At 42.0% G+C, this 19,024-nt stretch overlaps 4 protein-coding genes across 4 annotated transcripts; 1 reads left to right on the top strand and 3 right to left on the bottom strand.

Annotated features, from left to right (window-relative positions):
- Positions 1–2,917: 2,917 nt before the first annotated feature.
- Triagg1_2400 (uncharacterized protein) lies at positions 2,918–3,549 on the top strand (the record flags this gene model as incomplete). The annotated part of the gene is made up of 2 exons (XM_062896578.1): positions 2,918–3,095; positions 3,161–3,549. The coding sequence occupies 2 exons, from the start codon at positions 2,918–2,920 to the stop codon at positions 3,547–3,549; spliced, it is 567 nt and encodes a 188-aa protein (XP_062758612.1).
- A 600-nt stretch (positions 3,550–4,149) lies between these two features.
- Positions 4,150–7,590, bottom strand: Triagg1_2399 (CAZyme family AA7; the record flags this gene model as incomplete). Its single annotated transcript, XM_062896577.1, has 1 exon — positions 4,150–7,590. The coding sequence occupies one exon, from the start codon at positions 7,588–7,590 to the stop codon at positions 4,150–4,152; it is 3,441 nt and encodes a 1,146-aa protein (XP_062758611.1).
- Positions 7,591–8,136: 546 nt separating this feature from the next.
- Triagg1_2398 (uncharacterized protein) lies at positions 8,137–8,826 on the bottom strand (the record flags this gene model as incomplete). Its single annotated transcript, XM_062896574.1, has 1 exon — positions 8,137–8,826. The coding sequence occupies one exon, from the start codon at positions 8,824–8,826 to the stop codon at positions 8,137–8,139; it is 690 nt and encodes a 229-aa protein (XP_062758610.1).
- Positions 8,827–12,653: 3,827 nt separating this feature from the next.
- Triagg1_2397 (uncharacterized protein) lies at positions 12,654–14,726 on the bottom strand (the record flags this gene model as incomplete). Its single annotated transcript, XM_062896573.1, has 2 exons — positions 12,654–14,666; positions 14,715–14,726. The coding sequence occupies 2 exons, from the start codon at positions 14,724–14,726 to the stop codon at positions 12,654–12,656; spliced, it is 2,025 nt and encodes a 674-aa protein (XP_062758609.1).
- Between the last annotated feature and the right edge of the window lie 4,298 nt (positions 14,727–19,024).

Genomic DNA, 19,024 nt, shown 5'->3' with positions numbered 1-19,024 from the left:
CTCAAGCCGCTATGCGACATTCCGATGTGGCACAGAAATCGTGAGTCAAGTAATCGTCTAGAGGCAAGTGAATTGCATATTTAGGCAGTGAGTGAGGGGGAACATTGAACTTTGGAACCTCGAATGCATTTACTACTCCCGACGATGACGTAAAGAGAGTGACACAAGTCACGCCCTTTGAATATAAATACACGTAGCAAGGAGGGTTCTCGAGTGGGAAAAGTTTTTCAGTGTCACAGCCACGCAAATCACGCACTCGAGCACTGCTATTGCATCCCAACACTCGCTGGCGATGGCCTATTGCGACTCTATTCACAACAAAAGCAGCCGCCAGGTAGCTATCTAATAGTCTCGACAAGCCCAGAGTTTCCAGGCTTTCCAAGGTTCGACTCAAGGTGCTCTCGCTGTTGATCTCTGGGCATCGACCATCTATTCCTTTGCCGAGTAATCTGCAAGCCATCTAGTCAATGTCTTCCTTTCGAGGAGACCAATATTGCCCAAGCAACATATGCGGAGAAATCTAAGAGTTCAGACGACAAGGGCACATCGCTCAATCACTTGTCTTTCCGCAGACTATACAGACCAGAATCTACCAGAGCATTAGCCACCCCAACAATCCGTCTCCAAACGCCATCAGAAACAATTGGTTTGGCATTTCAACAAACCGAAAAAGGCCTCCAAATGAACCCAAACGTATCACCCCCATCCTCATAGGATTCAGTCATCTGGATCTCGGTCATCTGGTCTAGAGCTTCGCTGCCTCTCTAGGGCCGTTGATTACAGTTAACCTGTGAATCGCATCGTATCTCACCCTTGCATGCCTTGGCAATTGAAGTTTCGCTCCACAGCAGAGGAAGAACTTGACTTGACGGCTTGCAGATAACTCGGCAAACGAAGAGATGGTGGATGCCCTAAAGATCAGCAGTCCCTCTGAATAGGTAGGTATCTCTGGTTTCTTTCGCCACTCCCTTCGCTTTTCTTGGTTAGGCCCCGCTACATGTCTCCTTGAACTGACTGAATCAACAGTGTCATCGCCATTGTTGCCATTGGGCACTGCGTCATATTCTTCCATCGGACTATAAAATTCGGAGCTTGGACACATTTGGGCTTATTTGGCGTCTACTCTGAGACTACAAGCTCCCAAGGACGGCCCAATGGCAGCAAGCTCAGGCCCAAACCCTCAGAGAGACTGCATCTTCTATCACGAGCATGTAGAAGAGCCACTTGTTGCGGAGTCTACGGCCTTATTTGCAAAGACTCTAATCCAAAATATGATTGCCTTTGCTCAATCACCGGGTAAAAAGGAATCCATCATCCAATGGCGCGAGGCCAGGCGTATACACCGGGGACGAAACTCCTGGTCATTCGATGAAGGAGGAGTTGAAGTTATACCCTCACGGAAGCAAGTGGCCCTTTTTGAGGCGAAGCATCTATCCCAAAACGTAAAAAATGGCGAACAAACTGTTTCCGATGGCCTTTTGAGCCAAGTTGTTGGGGTGGCCTTGGCTATGAGAGACTCTGGCGTGACCTTTTTTGCTAAGAGGTAAGTTTTTCGAGCAATATCCCCATCTAATATCGGTACTCCCAACTTCTCTAGACATCCGTCTTCTCCCATCACACTCCTTCCTCTTCTTCTATTCTGGGCTCCGCTACAAGTCTCTTGAACTAACCGAACTGACAGTGTCATTGGACATCGTTGTCATAAAACATTGCATCAAATTCTTCCACCTTACGAGTAACGATAATGTTTATAATCGATTCAGAAATCGGAAGATGAAACTGCGGATCCGGAAAGCTTCATACACGTGAGGTCAACAGAGCGGCTGGATGGTGCCACCATGGACGGTCGACAGAGCACCGCTCATCATGTTATGGCCTTGGTACGGTGGGCCGAGATCGCTTTAAATGGAGAACCCGATGACAAAGTGGGAAGCCAAGATGAGATGACGGGAACTGGGTGGTTATAAGAGTAGAGACAGAGAAATGGAATGATTACTGTGAGGGATCGATCGAAGGGTCACGAATGAGCGAACGAGCAAAGGGAGAAAACACACGGAAAGGCCCAGGGCGCTGAGCTGCTCAAAAGTGAACAAGCTAGCTGTATGACCGTAGTCTGGATGTAATAAAAAAAATCACTACATACATGTACCTAAGCAGGAAGGCGAGAAGAGTCTATTGGGGTCCCGTGAGAATTACTCGAAGAGCGGCCTAGTAAAACCACATGGACAGTGAGAGAATAATTCCTAGGGACATGAATATTTTAGCTAGCACTAATGTCTGATGTGCACTGAAACGTTTCTTGCAATACACTAATTGATAAATGAGAATGTATTCATATTCCAAGACCAAATAAACAAGGCGTATTGGGCACGAGTCATTGTTACCTCTTGGGCCTGATCTGCAATATGCAGTCAATATACAACTGGTCCACTCGGTCGTAGAGACTCATTGGAGATGTGACTATTATGTGATATTGTTTTGTGAAAGCTCTTAGTTGTCCCGTGGTAAAAGTCCATGATGAGACCTGTTAGATAAAAAAAAACCTACGAAATCTACAGAGACAGACTGAACGGGGTCGCTCTGCAGCTGACAAGAATCTTGCGTAATGTCATGAAGAGCTGGCACTATTAACATATATACAGTTCATGCACAGCCTATCTAGCTCTCAATCTGTTGGCTGACCTTGCTTGTAGTAATCGGCAGGATGAAGCAGGATCGTGAGTAGGCGATGGCGAAAAGTGTCGTATGGCTTTAACGGTACGCGGATATGGTGAATCAACAACGGTTGCTGTGCTGATTTGGCAGGTCGGCGGGAAGGAAAGTCAAATTTGTTGAGGTAATTGGACGAGATATGTGCGGCAAAGAGGTGGACGTGTTCATCTTTACGATCTGTCACCACCACCTGTGGCTAAATATAATGCGTCAGTGGATGTGTGAAGGCGAAAATGCCATGGGGGTGCAGCATACCCAAAAAGTAGCTCTTGACCATATCGAAGACGTTGTCCCGCGCCGTTGGTTATATGCAATTGCCAACAGGAGGGCTACTATGTATGGATCACGCAGACGGTTAGGTGGCGTAACTCTTTTCACATGGCGTTCGTGTAATCCCATAGTTTCCTTGCTGTGACGTCTACCTTGATAACGTAACATGTATCGATAGCGAAGGGAGTCGATGTGCCCGCGCTCGATGTAGACCAAGGCGACTGGCGCTGTGCCCTTCTCAAAGAGAGCCTTGTTACCATACCTGCTGGTGAAGATTTGACAGGGGAGACTGCAGATCCAATGGCCGTCAAAGTGGAAGTCAAGTGGTCTCCTAGTCAACCGTTAATGAAAAGAAAGAGAAAACAGAAGGGGACAAAAGAGGAATGGAGGGAGGGAGTAGACTTCCTCCCATATGAAGACCTACCCGGAGGGCCTCAGTGGGCATTCATCAGACCCAATGATGTATCTGATGCTACGGTCGAGTTCCCACCCACCCTTGCCGCTATTCACCTTCTTGACCGCCTTAACACACAATTTATCGACAGGAATTCCGTCCAATTCGTCTAGGTGTTCTTGTGAAGGCGAAGGTGGTCTGGAGTCTTCAAAGGAACATTGCAGCACCTCAAGATGGCGGCTGGTCCACTCCAGAGGGTTAACCAGAAGCCTGTCCCGCGGATGCAGCCGAAGAAGCTGCTTGATAGACAAGGTCTCCAGGGGAGGCCTTGATTGCGATGGCTGTGAGGTAGAACCCATGGTGAAGAGTTGCGTAAGAGAGGCTTGATTTGGACGTGTCGTATTGGGGCTGATGGAAGTTGTCGAAGGTTGCCTCTTGGAAACAAACATAGTCGGAGCCTTGCAGTGGCTTGCTCGGGCCCAATTTGATCCCGCGCAGATGTGGGTGAACCTTATGTACCTACCTAGGTAAATGTAGGCACATGTACAGGCGGCACAGGCCCTAAGGCACCTCCAGGCTACTATGCCTATAGGTACCTATGTCCCTGCAAGTGCCTTACAACCTGGACCTTTAGGTGGAAGTTATTGACCTACAGCGCATAATGCCTCCTAAAAGTACTACCTCCTACCAGGTAGTAATTCACCCCCGACCTCGTAGTAATTGATGTGATTTGACTACGTGCATTTACAATAGTCACAGCTCAGTTCTCCTTTCTAAACACCCCCAAAGACCAAAAGGTTTTGAATACCGACTCTTCCAAAACCACAACTGCGCATCAGTTCCCGGCCACGATGAAGAGGAAATTCTGCCACGACCATGACACTGATATCATCAGCGCTGACTCCAGCTTCCACCAGCAGCTGCACAACAGCACAAAGCGTCTCCCCCGTGGCAAGGACATCGTCCACCACTAGCACAGATGCACCTCTGCGGATCACATCCCGCTCCATCTCCATCTTCTTCTCTCTTGAACTGCCAGCTGTTGAATGCGAAATGTGCGACGGCCTCTTGACAACAGAAACGACGGGCGGCGGGAGCTTGCCGGCTTCACGAATCAGCACCAGGGGTACATCTGTCTGTGACGCCAGCGCCGACGCAAAGATGAAGCCTCCAGCCTCGCAACAAACCACTGCTCCGATCTTGTTCCAGTCAGCAGCAAAATGGCCCCGAAACAGAGACACACACAGCTTCAATCCTCCCGGCTGCTGGGAGATGTCGAGCAGGTGGCGAAACTCGATACCTGGGCGTGGGAAGTCGGGCACCGAACGCACCATGTTGGCCAGCTGCTGCAGGTCCTCGCTAAAGAAGGGAAGCAAACGACGTTGACCATACTCTTCTGCCATCTCACTTCCAGGCGTGTCGTTGTAGAAGATGAGATTCGGGCACCAGTCTGAGTCTCGCCCGCCATTGGTGGTGCCATTGGTGTCGTCCTTATTCTGATCAACAACTCTATCATTGATTTGACAATCTCCACGAGCCTGCCGCGCCTCTTCTCTCGATCTGACACGAGCTTCGATCACTCTGCTGTCTGGCACCAGATGTGACAGAGCTGCAACTGGAGCCTCGTCTCTCATCCCGGTGATCAACAGCACGTCCACGTCCACAGCGCCATGCACTACATTCAGAAAATGCTCCTCTGGCAGCCGAGGTCGTTGCCGCACTTGGTCTTGGAAGAATGCCGTCAAGGCTGGCCGGTGTTGCTCCTTGTAAGCACGATCTTGGAGTAGAGCAGTCAGGTCAGCTCCAGTGACTGCCGCGTATTCTCGCTTGGTTACATCGCTAATGCTAACCACCTGTGCCTTAAGGGTGTTGGGAGAACTTGTATTGAATACGGATGCCCAAACATCGGCGCAATAGTCCTTGCCGGCACCATGTTCTCCCGTGACAAGAACGATGAGCTTCGGTCCCATCAGTGCCTCTGGGAGTGGGCAGGTATAAGCCAGCACCTTGCATGGGTCTGCACGTCGTTTGAGACGAGCCAAACGCGGCCGGTTTGGACCGAAAGTCTTCTCCGCCAGATCGGCATCTCTGGGATCCGGTCCGAGATCTGCACCGTAAACTCCGCTCGCCAGGGGCAACAGAGTCCGGGCGACATGATAAACCCACTCCATAGCAGCTTGAGCAGTTTCGGTTCCGTCTTGGTGACGAGGCCAGACGCCGGTGACAACGCAGGCAAAGTCCCAGTCACGACAGCCGAAAGCCGTAGCATCGGGGGCCACATCGACAACCGCTCCGCCGCCCTGCAGCAGATGGAGATAGCAGAGGGCCGTGGGACGAGATTCGATTGCTGCTATTAAGATTGCGGCCACGTTTGCAGCTCCAATATCTTTCAAGAAGAGACACCGCTTGAACGACGACGTTTTGCCGCCTCCATGTCCTCCATGCATTCCGGACACGTACATTTCGGCGTCAAACAAGCCAACGCTGTCTACGACCTTGATATTGCATTCTGGTCCCAGAATTGTACCGGCAAGTGTGGGAGTTCCCGAGGCCGATTTCGTTCTGCAAGCTTCAATCGTGGTAATGCCAAGCTGCAACCGTCCAGCATCCCAATACAGATACGCATCTGCAGAACAGTTGCGAGGGAGGCCTCTGGCGAGGAGCCCATCAAACTCGGTGAGTCTACGCCGCGCTTCAAACTCATCATCCAGTGGGACAATCCAATTTCGAACCGTATAGACCGGAGCCGGGTACGATTTGAAAATGACGCTCATCACGATGCCAAAGTTGCTTCCAGCACCTTTCATTGCCCATAGCAATTCGGCTTCGTTTTCCGGGCGCACACCACTGGTCGGCCAATATTCACTTGGTACATGTCCGACACACAGGATCTGGGCCGAATCAACGCTCACCATTGTGAAGCCGACAACGGAATCACATGCAAGACCATGAAGCCTGGCGAGATGCCCAAGGCCGCCTTGTAACCATAACCCAGCGCCCACGCTTGGACGAGCTCCGAGAGGCACGGTCAAACCGGCCGCCATGGCAGCACGAATGATATCTCCCGTCTTGCATCCTGCCTCGGCGATAATCAAGGAGCCGGAATTGAAGCCGTAGTCTGTCCCATTATCTCCAGGAGCTTGAACATGTACTTGATCAAAAGCTTCCATGTCAACTGCGACAACGTTGGGCCAAAGACAGTGGCCACTATGACTTCCACCGATGACAGTCAAAGCAACTCCGTGCTTCAAAGCCCATTGAACGCATTTCTGGACATGTTGGATCGTCGCCGGCCTGAGAATTGAAGCGGGACGGTGGGACCGAGCCTCCCAGTTCTTCACAGTCCTGTCCTCTTTCACCAATAGCACTTGCGCTGTCAGCTCCGGCAACATTGTGGCACGATGATTGAACGCCATCATAACCTCGGGTGCGCTGAAGAAGAGATGACCTGGGTGGGCTTCCTGACGGCGACCCAAGTCGCAACACACCTTGCGCCATTCGACGTGGATAGCCTCGTCCGCGTCTTTGTCTTGCATGACAAAGCCCGCGACGAAGGAGGAAAAAAAGTTCAGTATCCCATCATCATCTGCAACACGAATAGTCCCGGAAGGGAATGAAGCCGTTTCATGGCACACCAGACCATCAAAGTACACACCATCACGATGGAAGACCACCACTACCCCGCCTTCGGGTTGCACAGCCAGCATTTCTAGTGCCCGTTCGATGAAGCTGCGCTTGGGTGTCATCCCATACATACTGTGGCAGAAGAGGACGACGTCGAACTTTTCTTGGGCATCATTTGCATCGGTGACGGTGCTGTCCAGAGTAAAAGGCGCTCGATAGATGTCGGGCAGGCTTTCCAGACAAGGGAGCGGAGATTGTGTCTCCAGCCATTCTTGCAATTCAGTGGCATATAAGCCATTTGGTTCGAACGCAGCGTACCTGTTGATCTTGCGTCTTTGGTCATCCGGCAAATACCCAAGCACGCTCTTGGGGCCAGGCCCTATCTCCAACACCGAGATGCGGATTCGCGAGTTGAGCAGAGTAGTCAGCACTTGGGATAGCTGGGGGGAAATAAAGTCTTGGTACGTCTTCCATCCGGGGCCCTGGAGCAGGATGTCAAAGCCAGCGCTATATTGTTCGTCGGACAGGGGCTGCTTCGGGGAAGTAGCTTTTTGTCTAAGAGCCCGCTTTAGAGCATCGAGAGTGGCCATTTTGGTTTGCTTTGAGAGAGAGTTTTTTGCACTGGTACGGATGTTGACAATTGTAATGGAAGCATGGTCTATTGGTTGCCACGAGAGGGGAAGAAATACAGGTAGCTGTGCAACACCACGTGAATTTGGTGTTACTCTTGGGCAGTCGTCTTGTAGACCACAGTACAGATCTTCCTCCTCTCCGAGTATTGTCCAATCCCTAGCTTGGGTGTTGTTGAGATCAAATTATGACAAAGTCGCTCCAAGTTCACTAATACGAGGCTCATTCTTCACTATGAATCATCTTACAGCTGTATCCTACGCTTGATTGGACGTGGCTAATGTATAATGAATTACAAATATAATAGTAATTATGATATTGGATAGATGGTCAGAAGAGATTATTATTACAGTTACTAGACCTATAGCTGGAGTAAAGTATTTAGAGACAGTAATGTACAGCTTTCAGCTAATTAAAACAACATCTGAAAGTCACAGCTTAGCCAGTTCACATTCACGGCAGACAAAGTCCTTGCTTCCACCACACAAATGCAGCACACATGACAACTATTTTTTCAGCGAGTGAGGCTTTACCTCGTGCTTCTGCTCGGGGGGCCTTTTCACCGCAATAAAGTAGTTTTGTCCCGTCTCAGAAACCGCGTGAACCGCAACATCTTCGCCAAAGGGCCATTCTTCGACAAATTGTGCGTCGCCCCGACGATCAAACTCTGCATACTCTGTGGGATCGAGAGACACATGCGCAGCCGTCCATGCATCCGCACGATGGACGTACGTGCCTTCAATTTCCGTGGTCTGCGAGCTGCCGCTACGATCGGCGTTGTAGTCCACCGTGATCTGCAAAAGGTAGTGCAGGAACTTTGCGCCCTCGGGCAGCTTTATCTCTCCATTTAGAGTTGAAGTCAAAGACTCGTTGTTAGGAGTAGTGTCGATTCCCACGAGGAATTCCTGCCCATCAAAGGAGCGGGCGAAAACCAGCACGCCGTCGCCGTGGGTCCAGGGCTTGGCTGGGTCTTCGTCGGCGCGGACGCGATAGACTTCAAAGTCTTCGGCTGTGAAGTTGACGGCTTCTAGGGCGTGGCTGGCGTATTTCTTTGCGGCGGCGAGGGTGCCGTGGGTTTTGAGGACGAATAGCGTGCGGTTGGCGCCGGAGGCGTCGTGGGAGTAGTCGATTACGGTGAGAACAGTGTGGAATAGCTGTTCTGGGACGAGTTTCGATGGGTTGTTGGTGGTAGCCATGGTGTTGATGTGTTTGTTACTTGTTCAGTTTCAACTTGCCAAGTAGAATATAGTTACTTTGTTTGATTTGAACACCACACGTCTACCGTGTAGTATTTATACATTCAATGGGGAATAATTGCCACGCGTAAATGGTGCTACGATCGTCATACGATGATATCTGAAGCTAGCGACACTTTTCATCACCTGACTATAGCTTAAATAGCTTTCATCCTAATGAAGTTCGGTATAGCTGATAAATGTTAAGAAAGCTCGTGTTTAGTTTCATGTGAAATCGGATCATCAGGGCTCAAGGTTTGTGGCTGAAGGAAAATGAGACTGACGGGATATGATGGGTGGGTCGGAGAACGTTCATACGATTTATACTCTTCAATGGCGTCCATGATCAGACGGGCTGACATGCGAATGCTAACCCAGTATAAACTAGTGTTTCATTTCCCTTTTTAGTATCAGGCGGTGCTCTGTTATGTAGTACCTCTCCCAACGTTGACGATTTGAGCGAGGAAGCCTAAGAGCAATTTAGTTATATCTTCTGCTATTGCCTTTTAAAGATGCCCTGTATCTCGATATCGTGTTTCTATAGTTCAAGCTTCGCCCTCACGGTCGTTTTTGTTGCCTGGCTACCTACTCCTCTCCCCTTCTTTTTCTTCTTTCTTACTACTCTATTAGTATGGTCTAAGGCTACCACCTGAACAAAACTTGCTATTGTGTAGTGTACTGTAGCAATAATTAAGACTGGGTTCACCAGCATATGATAGGTATAGGAAGCGGACAATAGTACTACGTTTATGACCATGAAATAATTCAATGGCGAAACGGCATGTATACATGAAGTAAACCCGTTGATTTAACATTTTTTCTTTTCTGACCACCCTCGGCTCATTAGCCCAGTGCTTCCTACTGGAATGAAGCTATCAGCACAGCTAGAGGTCATGATGCGGCGAACACATGTACCTCGTCTGGTTTCATACATCTAGATACGAAGAAGAATTCTTTTTTTTTAAGGTACAGGAGCCAGGCTTGCCCTGGCTTACGTCTCGTCCTGATTGTCGATTGATCACGCGCTGGTCAAAAGCTCTCATCACAACATACACATCTATCAATTTTAAGGATAGTGCCGCAGATGAGGCCCCAAAAAGGCTGCACGCACCTTTTGCATTGCACCGGGTCAATGTTCAGTAGCTTAGAGATTATTATTACGTGTAGATGGATGAAGTTAAAATAAAAATTCCGACTCTTTGTATATAAGTGCTTACCATTTAAATTCACAAGCGCACTAGCTTTAGAGACAACTGCGTATATGGTCGAGACGGCTATAAATAAATACTACGATTTGTGACGGTATTCAGCCGATTTTCTAATATAAGCCTTTATTCTAAGAGTAAACTCTTCTTATTGTCTAATCTTCTCCGGCTCCCGTTATATGGATACATATGTCTATGGAGACCCTCCTTTGAGGTTGCATATCACACACGCCTATACTTCGAAGTAACTCATTATCTCCTCAGAATTGCACGTCAAAACACACAACATAATATACATTCTATTAAAATGCGTCTCAACATTTTGATATGGCTCGCAGCTTCACTCTGGGCAAATGTGGCATTAGGGAATCTGGCGGGCCCAGGTGGTACATCGAACTACGTGGCAATGGGACTAAACTCCAGGAGACGCATTGTATTCTCTGTATGCCAAGTCATCACAGTCAATTCGGAATTATTCCAAGCTCTAGGATCTGAACCATATGGGCCATTGGACAGTGTCTGGCAGAGCGGGTTAAGAACTCGGTTGGATGGCCATCCGCGACTTGGTCATACTGGGGTGAAACTAGCAACGGCATGTTTGCGGTTGTTACAAAAATGGTATGGAACGGTGCGACCGACCAAAATTCAGCAATGTACGACTATTTCTGGGGCGTTTTAAAGTCGAAATCGGCGACGCCATTTAGACTAGAGCCATTTGACGGGTTTATTACAGACACGGGAGTTCCTATATTGAGAAGGCTGGACAGCAATGAAACCGAGGGAGCACGCATTGTGAAACGCAATGCAGGATTTTGTTTCGGGCCCCGCGATAATTATCAGTTTAGCGAAGGTGAGGTGTCTGTCGGGATTGCATCGACCTGCGATACTAATGGCGGTGCCGGAATTTGCTACATCCATGGAATCTGCTGAGACTTTGCGTTATGTCACGGTCTCGCTCTTATGATCTTGCCAATAATGGATCTTCAGAACAAGTTGATTCATAAGATGAGGGCTATAACACGACTTAAGACGATCATGTTGTCCCTAGTCGACATAGCCAAAAGCGACCGCATCTACATCAGCTATATATACAATTTGACATTCGCTCCATGCTCGTCAATAACTTGGATATATAATTGTTAACAAATTAATCAGACTGAAACTCACTTATCCTCCCGTATCCCGGTTGTGCGTACTGTTAGATGTAAGCCTAACCGTTCCTCCAACGAGAATCTAGAGCCATCTGCTTTACCACATGAAAACCATGTCCTGTACTAGCCTATAGAATATACGATACAGTTGTCCGGGCTCTTTATCACTCATGAGTCTCCTAGTACGCTCATGAATCCAAACTCATTTGTCGCACTATGAGTTATCGTAAAGATTAGTAACTGTCTTCAAATTTACGCTAATGGATAAAGAGTGAGGATTGCTTTATGGCTGTTGCCATTTGCCAAGGGCAATCCAAATCTATCTTAGAAGCTATTGCTAAGTTAGTTTCCTCCAGTGCCTAGCTAATAGTATTGCAAACTAAGCTTATAATAATTATAATAATATAAAAAGTAGCGCTGCTGGGAATAGACTGAAAATAGTCCCGCTGGACCTTTAGTGTTAGTCTGTTATAGAGAAGCTCTATGATATCCGTGATTATAAGTTACTTTACTAGTGCTCTTGTAATAGTTATGCTTATAGTTGATCTTTACTACTATGGCTTATACATGGTATAAGGCCAAGTTAAGGTTGGAAAAAGCGAGACTGCAAAATAAATAAGTGTAAATATTCACTATTAATACTTAATGAGTTTATTAAGTAGTACTTTTATATACTACAGGGGAATACTAAATAGTTAGCTAGTACCTGAGATTCATTAAATAATTATATTAATATTTACTAAATAAAATATAAGAATATTACTCTGAAAATTTAAAAGAATTTTAGAAAATTCTGAAAATTGATATAGCTATAGATAAAGCTATAAGTTATACATATACCTAGTTTTACGAAAATTCAAGCCCTTAAGCAGCTGCTATAGCTTAAATAGTGTTTTTTTACTTTTATTACCGGGTAGGTTAGTTCTAATGCTGCTGTTTATAACAGGGATTTCGAAGATACTTACGGGCCTCCCCACTCATGCAAGTTAAACAGAAGTACTCTTATAAGCCGGCTGATTTGAAATAATGCGAGTTGGATCAGGGCCTTAGACTGGTCATAGAGCAAGACCGCTTAGGCCACAGCTTTAGCTATGCGGAGATTGGGGGACTAGGTATTCAGCGGTCCAGATGGGTGACTCTGTCACTGCGGAATATTCTGGGCTCTTTTCGATAGTATACCAAGCCTACGCAGATACTCGGATCGGCAAGAATGCACAGGTGTCTATGGGCAACATGCATGGAAGGACGGTGTTCGATAAGACCATGTAGGGCAAGATGAACTAAGAAGGCTGTTAGAGAGGGTTCAGCGAGAGCACGATACGACAGAGGGTAAGTGTGAGCGATTTGACTAGCTTGTAGCTCTTTGGATACGACACCTATATAACAAACGCAGTCTTACTCAACCGCCTTCCGTCACTGATTCGAAGCCTCGTCACTGCTTTCGCCTGCCGGTCGGCTCTTTTGGAACGTGAGTTGTCTTCGCCCTCTTTGCTGCCCCTTGGCCTACTCCTTTGGAAACCGAGGTGTCCGGGGTGGCCGTTTGCGGAATCGGGATCTGCCCATCTTCCTGCAAAGCAAGGTCGGCGTTGTCTGGGCCTGAAAGGAGACTCCCCATGTCTTGTGATAGATCAGTTGCCTCCTCGGGTTGCGCCCCAGGCTCGTCAGAAACTTGAAAGTCCAGACTCGATGGTAGTTGGTCGATAGCCGAGCAGATTCGTTGGAGGTGTGTCGGCATCCAAACATCGTAGACGTTTTTGGTGAATTTATAGGCCGACCACTTCTCTTTACCTTCTTCGCTTGTGATATCGAGCGTCTTGATCGGATGGCGATAGAAGTTGGTTTGCTTATCATCGACGACAGCGTAATGGCCATAGATGCGAACTGATCGGTGGTCGTGCGAGATGGAAAAGGCGAGGATCTCTCGGTCGAGCTCTTTTTCTCGCTTCACGGCTCTGTAGAGCTCAACAACACTCCTTACAGCAATCGTCATACTGTGGGCATTCTGTCGGTCGGCGACATCGAGAGCCGCAGCGCCACACTTGACTTCGCAAGTGAGAAATGGGAAGTACATCCGGTACGTTGCGACAAAAAAAGAGGTGTCGAAAACGCTGCCTATAAGCGGGTCGAGCCTATTCAACTGTTCCTCTGTAAAGGCCGATCGTCGAAATCCAACAGAATAATCCGGCTGCGGTCGGGGTCCCTCTACCGGAATGCTCCCTGTCCATCCTTCGTTGACGTTCTCAATTAGGCATTTTAGTTTGGTAGCCCCCATGATGGTCAAATGTTCGGCCGATGGCACGATGTATGGCGAAATACTGCGGATGATTCGAGATTCATTTCGATCCTGAACACTGCGACATGTTGTTTCGAACACGTCGTCTCGAAAGGGCGAGTCCGTTGGGAGAACCTGGTCCGAGCTCAACAGTGTCTTACAGCTGCTCAGGCTCGTGTTTGTAATACCCAAGTCAGACTTGTCCATGTAACTCCCCTTGGCGGCGAGTAATGTAGCGTAACGTAAATCTCGGTATGGCGTGCTCCTGCTTTCTCTATTCTTTTCACTAGACCCGGTCAGACTCAAGTCTGATTGCTTTCGTCGGAGCGATGTAGGAGCCTTTTTCACAGGCAGTGGATATTTGAACCCATTTCTTTCCACATATTGGACGACGGGAACGGGTGGTTGTGCCATAATATCATGTAGCCAACTATCGTAGTCACAAAGCTCTTCTCGCGCTTGGTCGTCTGGTTCGAAGTACTCGGGGGGCCACTTGTCGTTGAGTACCCAGCTTTGGACTGGCTTGGCAACAGCTGCGCTGGTGTCTTGTTCAATCTCTTGTCCCTCTGCCGTGTGTCGAGTCAACGTTCGAGGCCGCTTCGAAGGTGGCGGACCTTGCGCTAGAAGGGAGGAACGAGGAGTCTTGCAGCCTCTTTTTCGTTTCAAGGGAGGTTCGTAGGAAGTACCATGTTGCTGGAGGGTGGTCATGTTTAGCAGAATCCTACTACCAAGGCAGTCAGCAGAGCCAGAGAGGTACTTTACCACTTGATGGCGCGAATCTTGACCGGCCAACAACAAGCCAGTTTCCGGTTGCTTTTCTCTGCTGCCACCATCAAGTTGTGATGCAGCTTTTAGGCGCGCACTTCTGCGGACTCTGTGTGGTTTCGCTTCGGGCGTGTTTGTCGTCTGCTTCTCTGCCCCCCGGGTCGGCGCGCTGCCGTCTCTGGCTTTCGAACAGGGCGTGCTGATTCCGGGAGAGGGTGAAGACTTGGATCCTCTCTGGGCGCTTGCAGATACTCGGCGCTTAGCCATAGCGAGGTGGAAGTGGAAGAAGACGACAGGCTCGTTGGGTTGGGTTGGGATGGGATACAGCCGCCGGGTTTGATGACATTTGAAGATGCGAGCGCCGAATGAAACGCTGACGGGAGTTGGCGCATGCCCGCCAGCGCTAAGCTACATATCAACGAATTGTTGATTACTAATATAATTACATGTACTTACAATCGGCGGCATGCGGACCACAAGTCGGGATCCAGAAGCTTTCTATCCTGATGAATAAAGTCGAAGTCGTGAAACTCGCTTTGCTTAAGAACTTCAAGTTGTGTTTAGTGCTTTGTAACTACCTATACTAGGCCAATCCTGCCTAATCGAAAGGACATGCTTTGACACAAGGTCATCAATGCCTATAACAACTAATTAGCAGTTAGTACCTAGTTACTAACGACTCACAGTACATGTACCTTGCTTGCAAAGTTTCGCTGATAGGAGCTCAACTACCGATGGCGAGAAATCTTACAGAAGTCGGCCTCGTGCTGATTGAGATTTCGACTCGGCATCTTCTGCATAAGGCCCTCTGCGAGACTGTACATACATGTAGCTACTAATGTAACGCTCATTGACTTCTCGCACCTTGATGCACGCCCTTCCTTTCCCTAGACACATGACGATAAAGGCACGGAGTAGATAGCATCCATGGTGAGGTTGCAATAAGCTGTGTGGTCAACTGAGGCTTCTATTGAATATAATAGGTGGGTCGGAGAACGTTTATATAATTTATACTCTTTAATAGCGTTTATAATTAAATAAGCTAATGGATAAATATTAACCTTGTATAAACTAATATTTTATTTCTCTTTTTAATATTAAATAATACTTTATTATATAATACCTCCTTTAATATAAATAATTTAAGTAAGGAAGTTTATTATAAAGTAATTTAGATATATTTTCTATTATTATATTTTAATATTATATTATTATATTTTAATATTATATTATTATAATTTAAGTTTTACTATTGTAATTATTTTAAGTTATTTTATTTACACTATAATATATTCCTATTTAAATTATAATAGCTTATGTATTAAATATTTCTTAGATTTTTAAAATAGGATTATAGTTTAAAATAGTTATAAATACTAAGAAAAATATTATAAAATTAACTATATAATTTTAATAATTAAATTTCTTATTATTAATTTTTAAAAAATTTTATAATATTATATTCTAAATACTTTATAGTCGCCTAATTAATACATACCTAAATTAACTATAGACTAATTTACTAATAAAAAATAAGTTAACATAGGTTGCTTATTAACCTTTAGTAATTTATAATATAAGTTAATATAAGTTACTTATTAACCTTTATTAACTTAATAATATTAACTAAATATATAAGATTTAGTTACTATACTCTTTAAATAGCTTAAATAACTAGTTATTAATATAGTAATAAGATTAATTTTTATATTTAACTTACTAGCTATATAATAAAATTACTTAATTTATATCCTACTGCCTTTATTAATATAAACTATAATTAGTTTATTACCTTAAGAACTACTTTATACTATTTAGTATAAACTAGTCTGTTATATATTAATAACTCTTATTTAGATTAGTACTATATATTATTTAGGTAATAGAAAGTAATATAGCTCCTAACCTAACTTTTATTACTAACCCTAAAGCTTTTATAGTTAATAATAACAGAAATATTACTATAGAAAATACTCTTAACTTTATAAATATAGTAAATACTAAAATAGTTATATTTCTTTAAAATATATATGTACTTAATAAGCAACTGGTTAATAATACTAATAAGGCTAGGGCTAATATAAAGGTTAAGCCTACTACTAAAGATATTAGTATTTTAATTAAGCGTTAACTGCCCTTTATATTTAATAGAAATATAAAAGAACTTTATTTTTTTTAAACTTAGCTTAAGGTATACTTTAAGGATTTTAAGAATACTTTTAATACCTTAGAAAAAAAGGTATTATTTACTACTTTATAACTAAAGGGAACTGCCTTAAAGTAGTTCTAACTTATTTAGGATAAATACTTTAAAAAGGATACTAGTACTATATTTAACTAAACTTAAAAAATCTTTAGAAGCTTTAATAAGTTTAAAATTAAACTTAAAAAGGTATTTAGTAATATTAGTAAAATTAAAATAGCTAAAAATTACTTTATAACTATTTATTAAAAAGGGAAATATATTAATTATATTATATACTTCTAAGACCTATTTACTAAAGTTAATTAAGGAAAATTAGCTCTTATTAAATAATTCTATAATAGTTTTAAGAAGGAACTTAAGGAAAAAGTATATTATATTAATTATAAAAAACATAGCCTTAACTTTTTTATAGAATAATATATTAAGGCTAATAACCTTTTATATAAACTTAAGATAAATAGTTCTTAAAAGTATTACTTAAAAAATAACTCTAGGTATTATATAAACTAAGGTAGAAAGTAAAATAATAAAATTACTTATACTTATAAAATAAACCTTAGATAAATAGACCTTAATATTATTACTAAAGAAAAGAAATTCTTTTATTATAATTATAGTAAAGAAGGCTATATAGCTTAAAACTATTAATTTAAGAAAATTAATAAATTTTAAAAATAACTTAGATAAACTATTAATACTATTTATAAGTTTAAGTAACTACTAGATTAAGAGTATAATAATAATAAAATCTTTAACTTAGATATAGCTTAAGTTATAAAAAAACTTAAACTTAATAAATTAATATAAGCCTTAGTAAAGAAACCTACCTTAAGGAAGGTTAATAGCCTTAAGAATATAGTGCTTATATATAATACTATACCCTTACTAAAGACTATTAATATTATTATAATTAATACTATACTCCTATTATAGAATATACCTAAGGTATAGTAGTATATATAAATTTATATAATATTATTTATAAACCTTAGCTAAATTAATACCCTTAAAGTATTTTAACTTATAGTTTAGATCTTTAGGAAAAATAACTTTAAAATATAATAATAGCTTATAAACTAGGAAGTAGTATAATATAATACTTACTTTACTAAAGAATATAATTATAAAAACCTAGACTTATATACTAAATATTACTATAGAACTTATATAATTAATAAGATTTAGGATTAGTATATTTAAAAATATAACTCTTTAGACTTTAATTAATATAATATAAATAAGTATTATAGCTATTACTACTAGGAATACTATTATAATATATATATTTAAGAATAATTAAAAAAAGCTAAATAGAACTTTTAAATTTATAAGGGAATTAGGAATTAGTATAATATTAAATATTATTATAAATATAACCCTATAATTATACTTATTAATAGATATTACTAATATAAGGTATATAATAAAAACCCTTAAGTAGTATAAACTTTATTATACCTTAATAATATTAACCTTAAAGAAAAATAGCTAAGATAGTTTATAGCTATTAACCTTAAGAATATCTACTATAAAGTTTAACTTAAAAAAAATAAAAAATCTCTTAAAAATAATATTCCTAAGAAAAAAAATAACCTTCTTAAGGAATTTATTAATATTATTATATAATTAATATAATTATTAAAGTTTTTAATAAAAGTAATTATTAAAAAGTATAAATTTATAATATTTCTTAATAATAAAGCCTAAAGTAACTATATCTTACTTATATTTATATTTAAACTATAGCTACTATATAAAAATAAAAGTAATAAAAACTATAATATATTTACTATAAATAACTAAAAGTTTAAATATAATAAAGGAATTATTAATACTAAAATATTTTTTTTAATATTAAAATCTAAGGTAAAATAAAGAAAATTAGTTTTAATATACTAAATATTCTAGGATTTAAAGCCTTATTAAGATATATATAATTAAAAAAAAATAACCCTTAGGTTAACTAAAAAATAAACTAAGTAAGTTAAGTAAATAACTTTAGTTTATTAAGAATACTAAAACCTAAATTATAATTATTTTAGGAGAAGTAATAAAAAAGTAGTATATTACTGGAAAACCTAAAGCTTCTTAAACTAGAAAATAAAAAACCTAAAAATATAAAAGTTAAATTTAAGGCCCCTTAAGAAATATTATAATAATATTAAAATAAATAAAATAAAGTAAAATAATAAAAAATTTATAAAATAATTACTTTAATATAAATAAAACTTTAAAATCTTAACTAAGCTTTTTTAAAAGCTAAGGAGAAAGTTAACTTTAACCCTAAGGAATAATATATAAAAAAAATTCTATAATAATATTATAAATATAAAAAGTTATATTAAAAAACCCTAGAAATAAAGCTACTACTATACTTAGAATAAAATTATAAGATTATATTAAAAAAAGGAACTACTCCTAAGTTTTATAAAATCTATAACTTTAGTAAATTTAAGCTTAAAATACTTAAGGAATAAATTAAAGAATAACTTTAGAAAAAATATATCTATATCTTTAATTTACCTATTAAATATTTTATTATTTTTATACTAAAGAAAAA

The sequence above is a fragment of the Trichoderma aggressivum genome, assembly GCF_033847375.1.
Source record: "Trichoderma aggressivum f. europaeum strain CBS 100526 chromosome Unknown scaffold_006, whole genome shotgun sequence".
Taxonomy (NCBI): Eukaryota; Fungi; Ascomycota; class Sordariomycetes; order Hypocreales; family Hypocreaceae; genus Trichoderma; species Trichoderma aggressivum.
The sequence above is the reverse complement of the archived record's forward strand: the minus strand, read 5'-3'. Positions and strand labels throughout refer to the sequence as shown.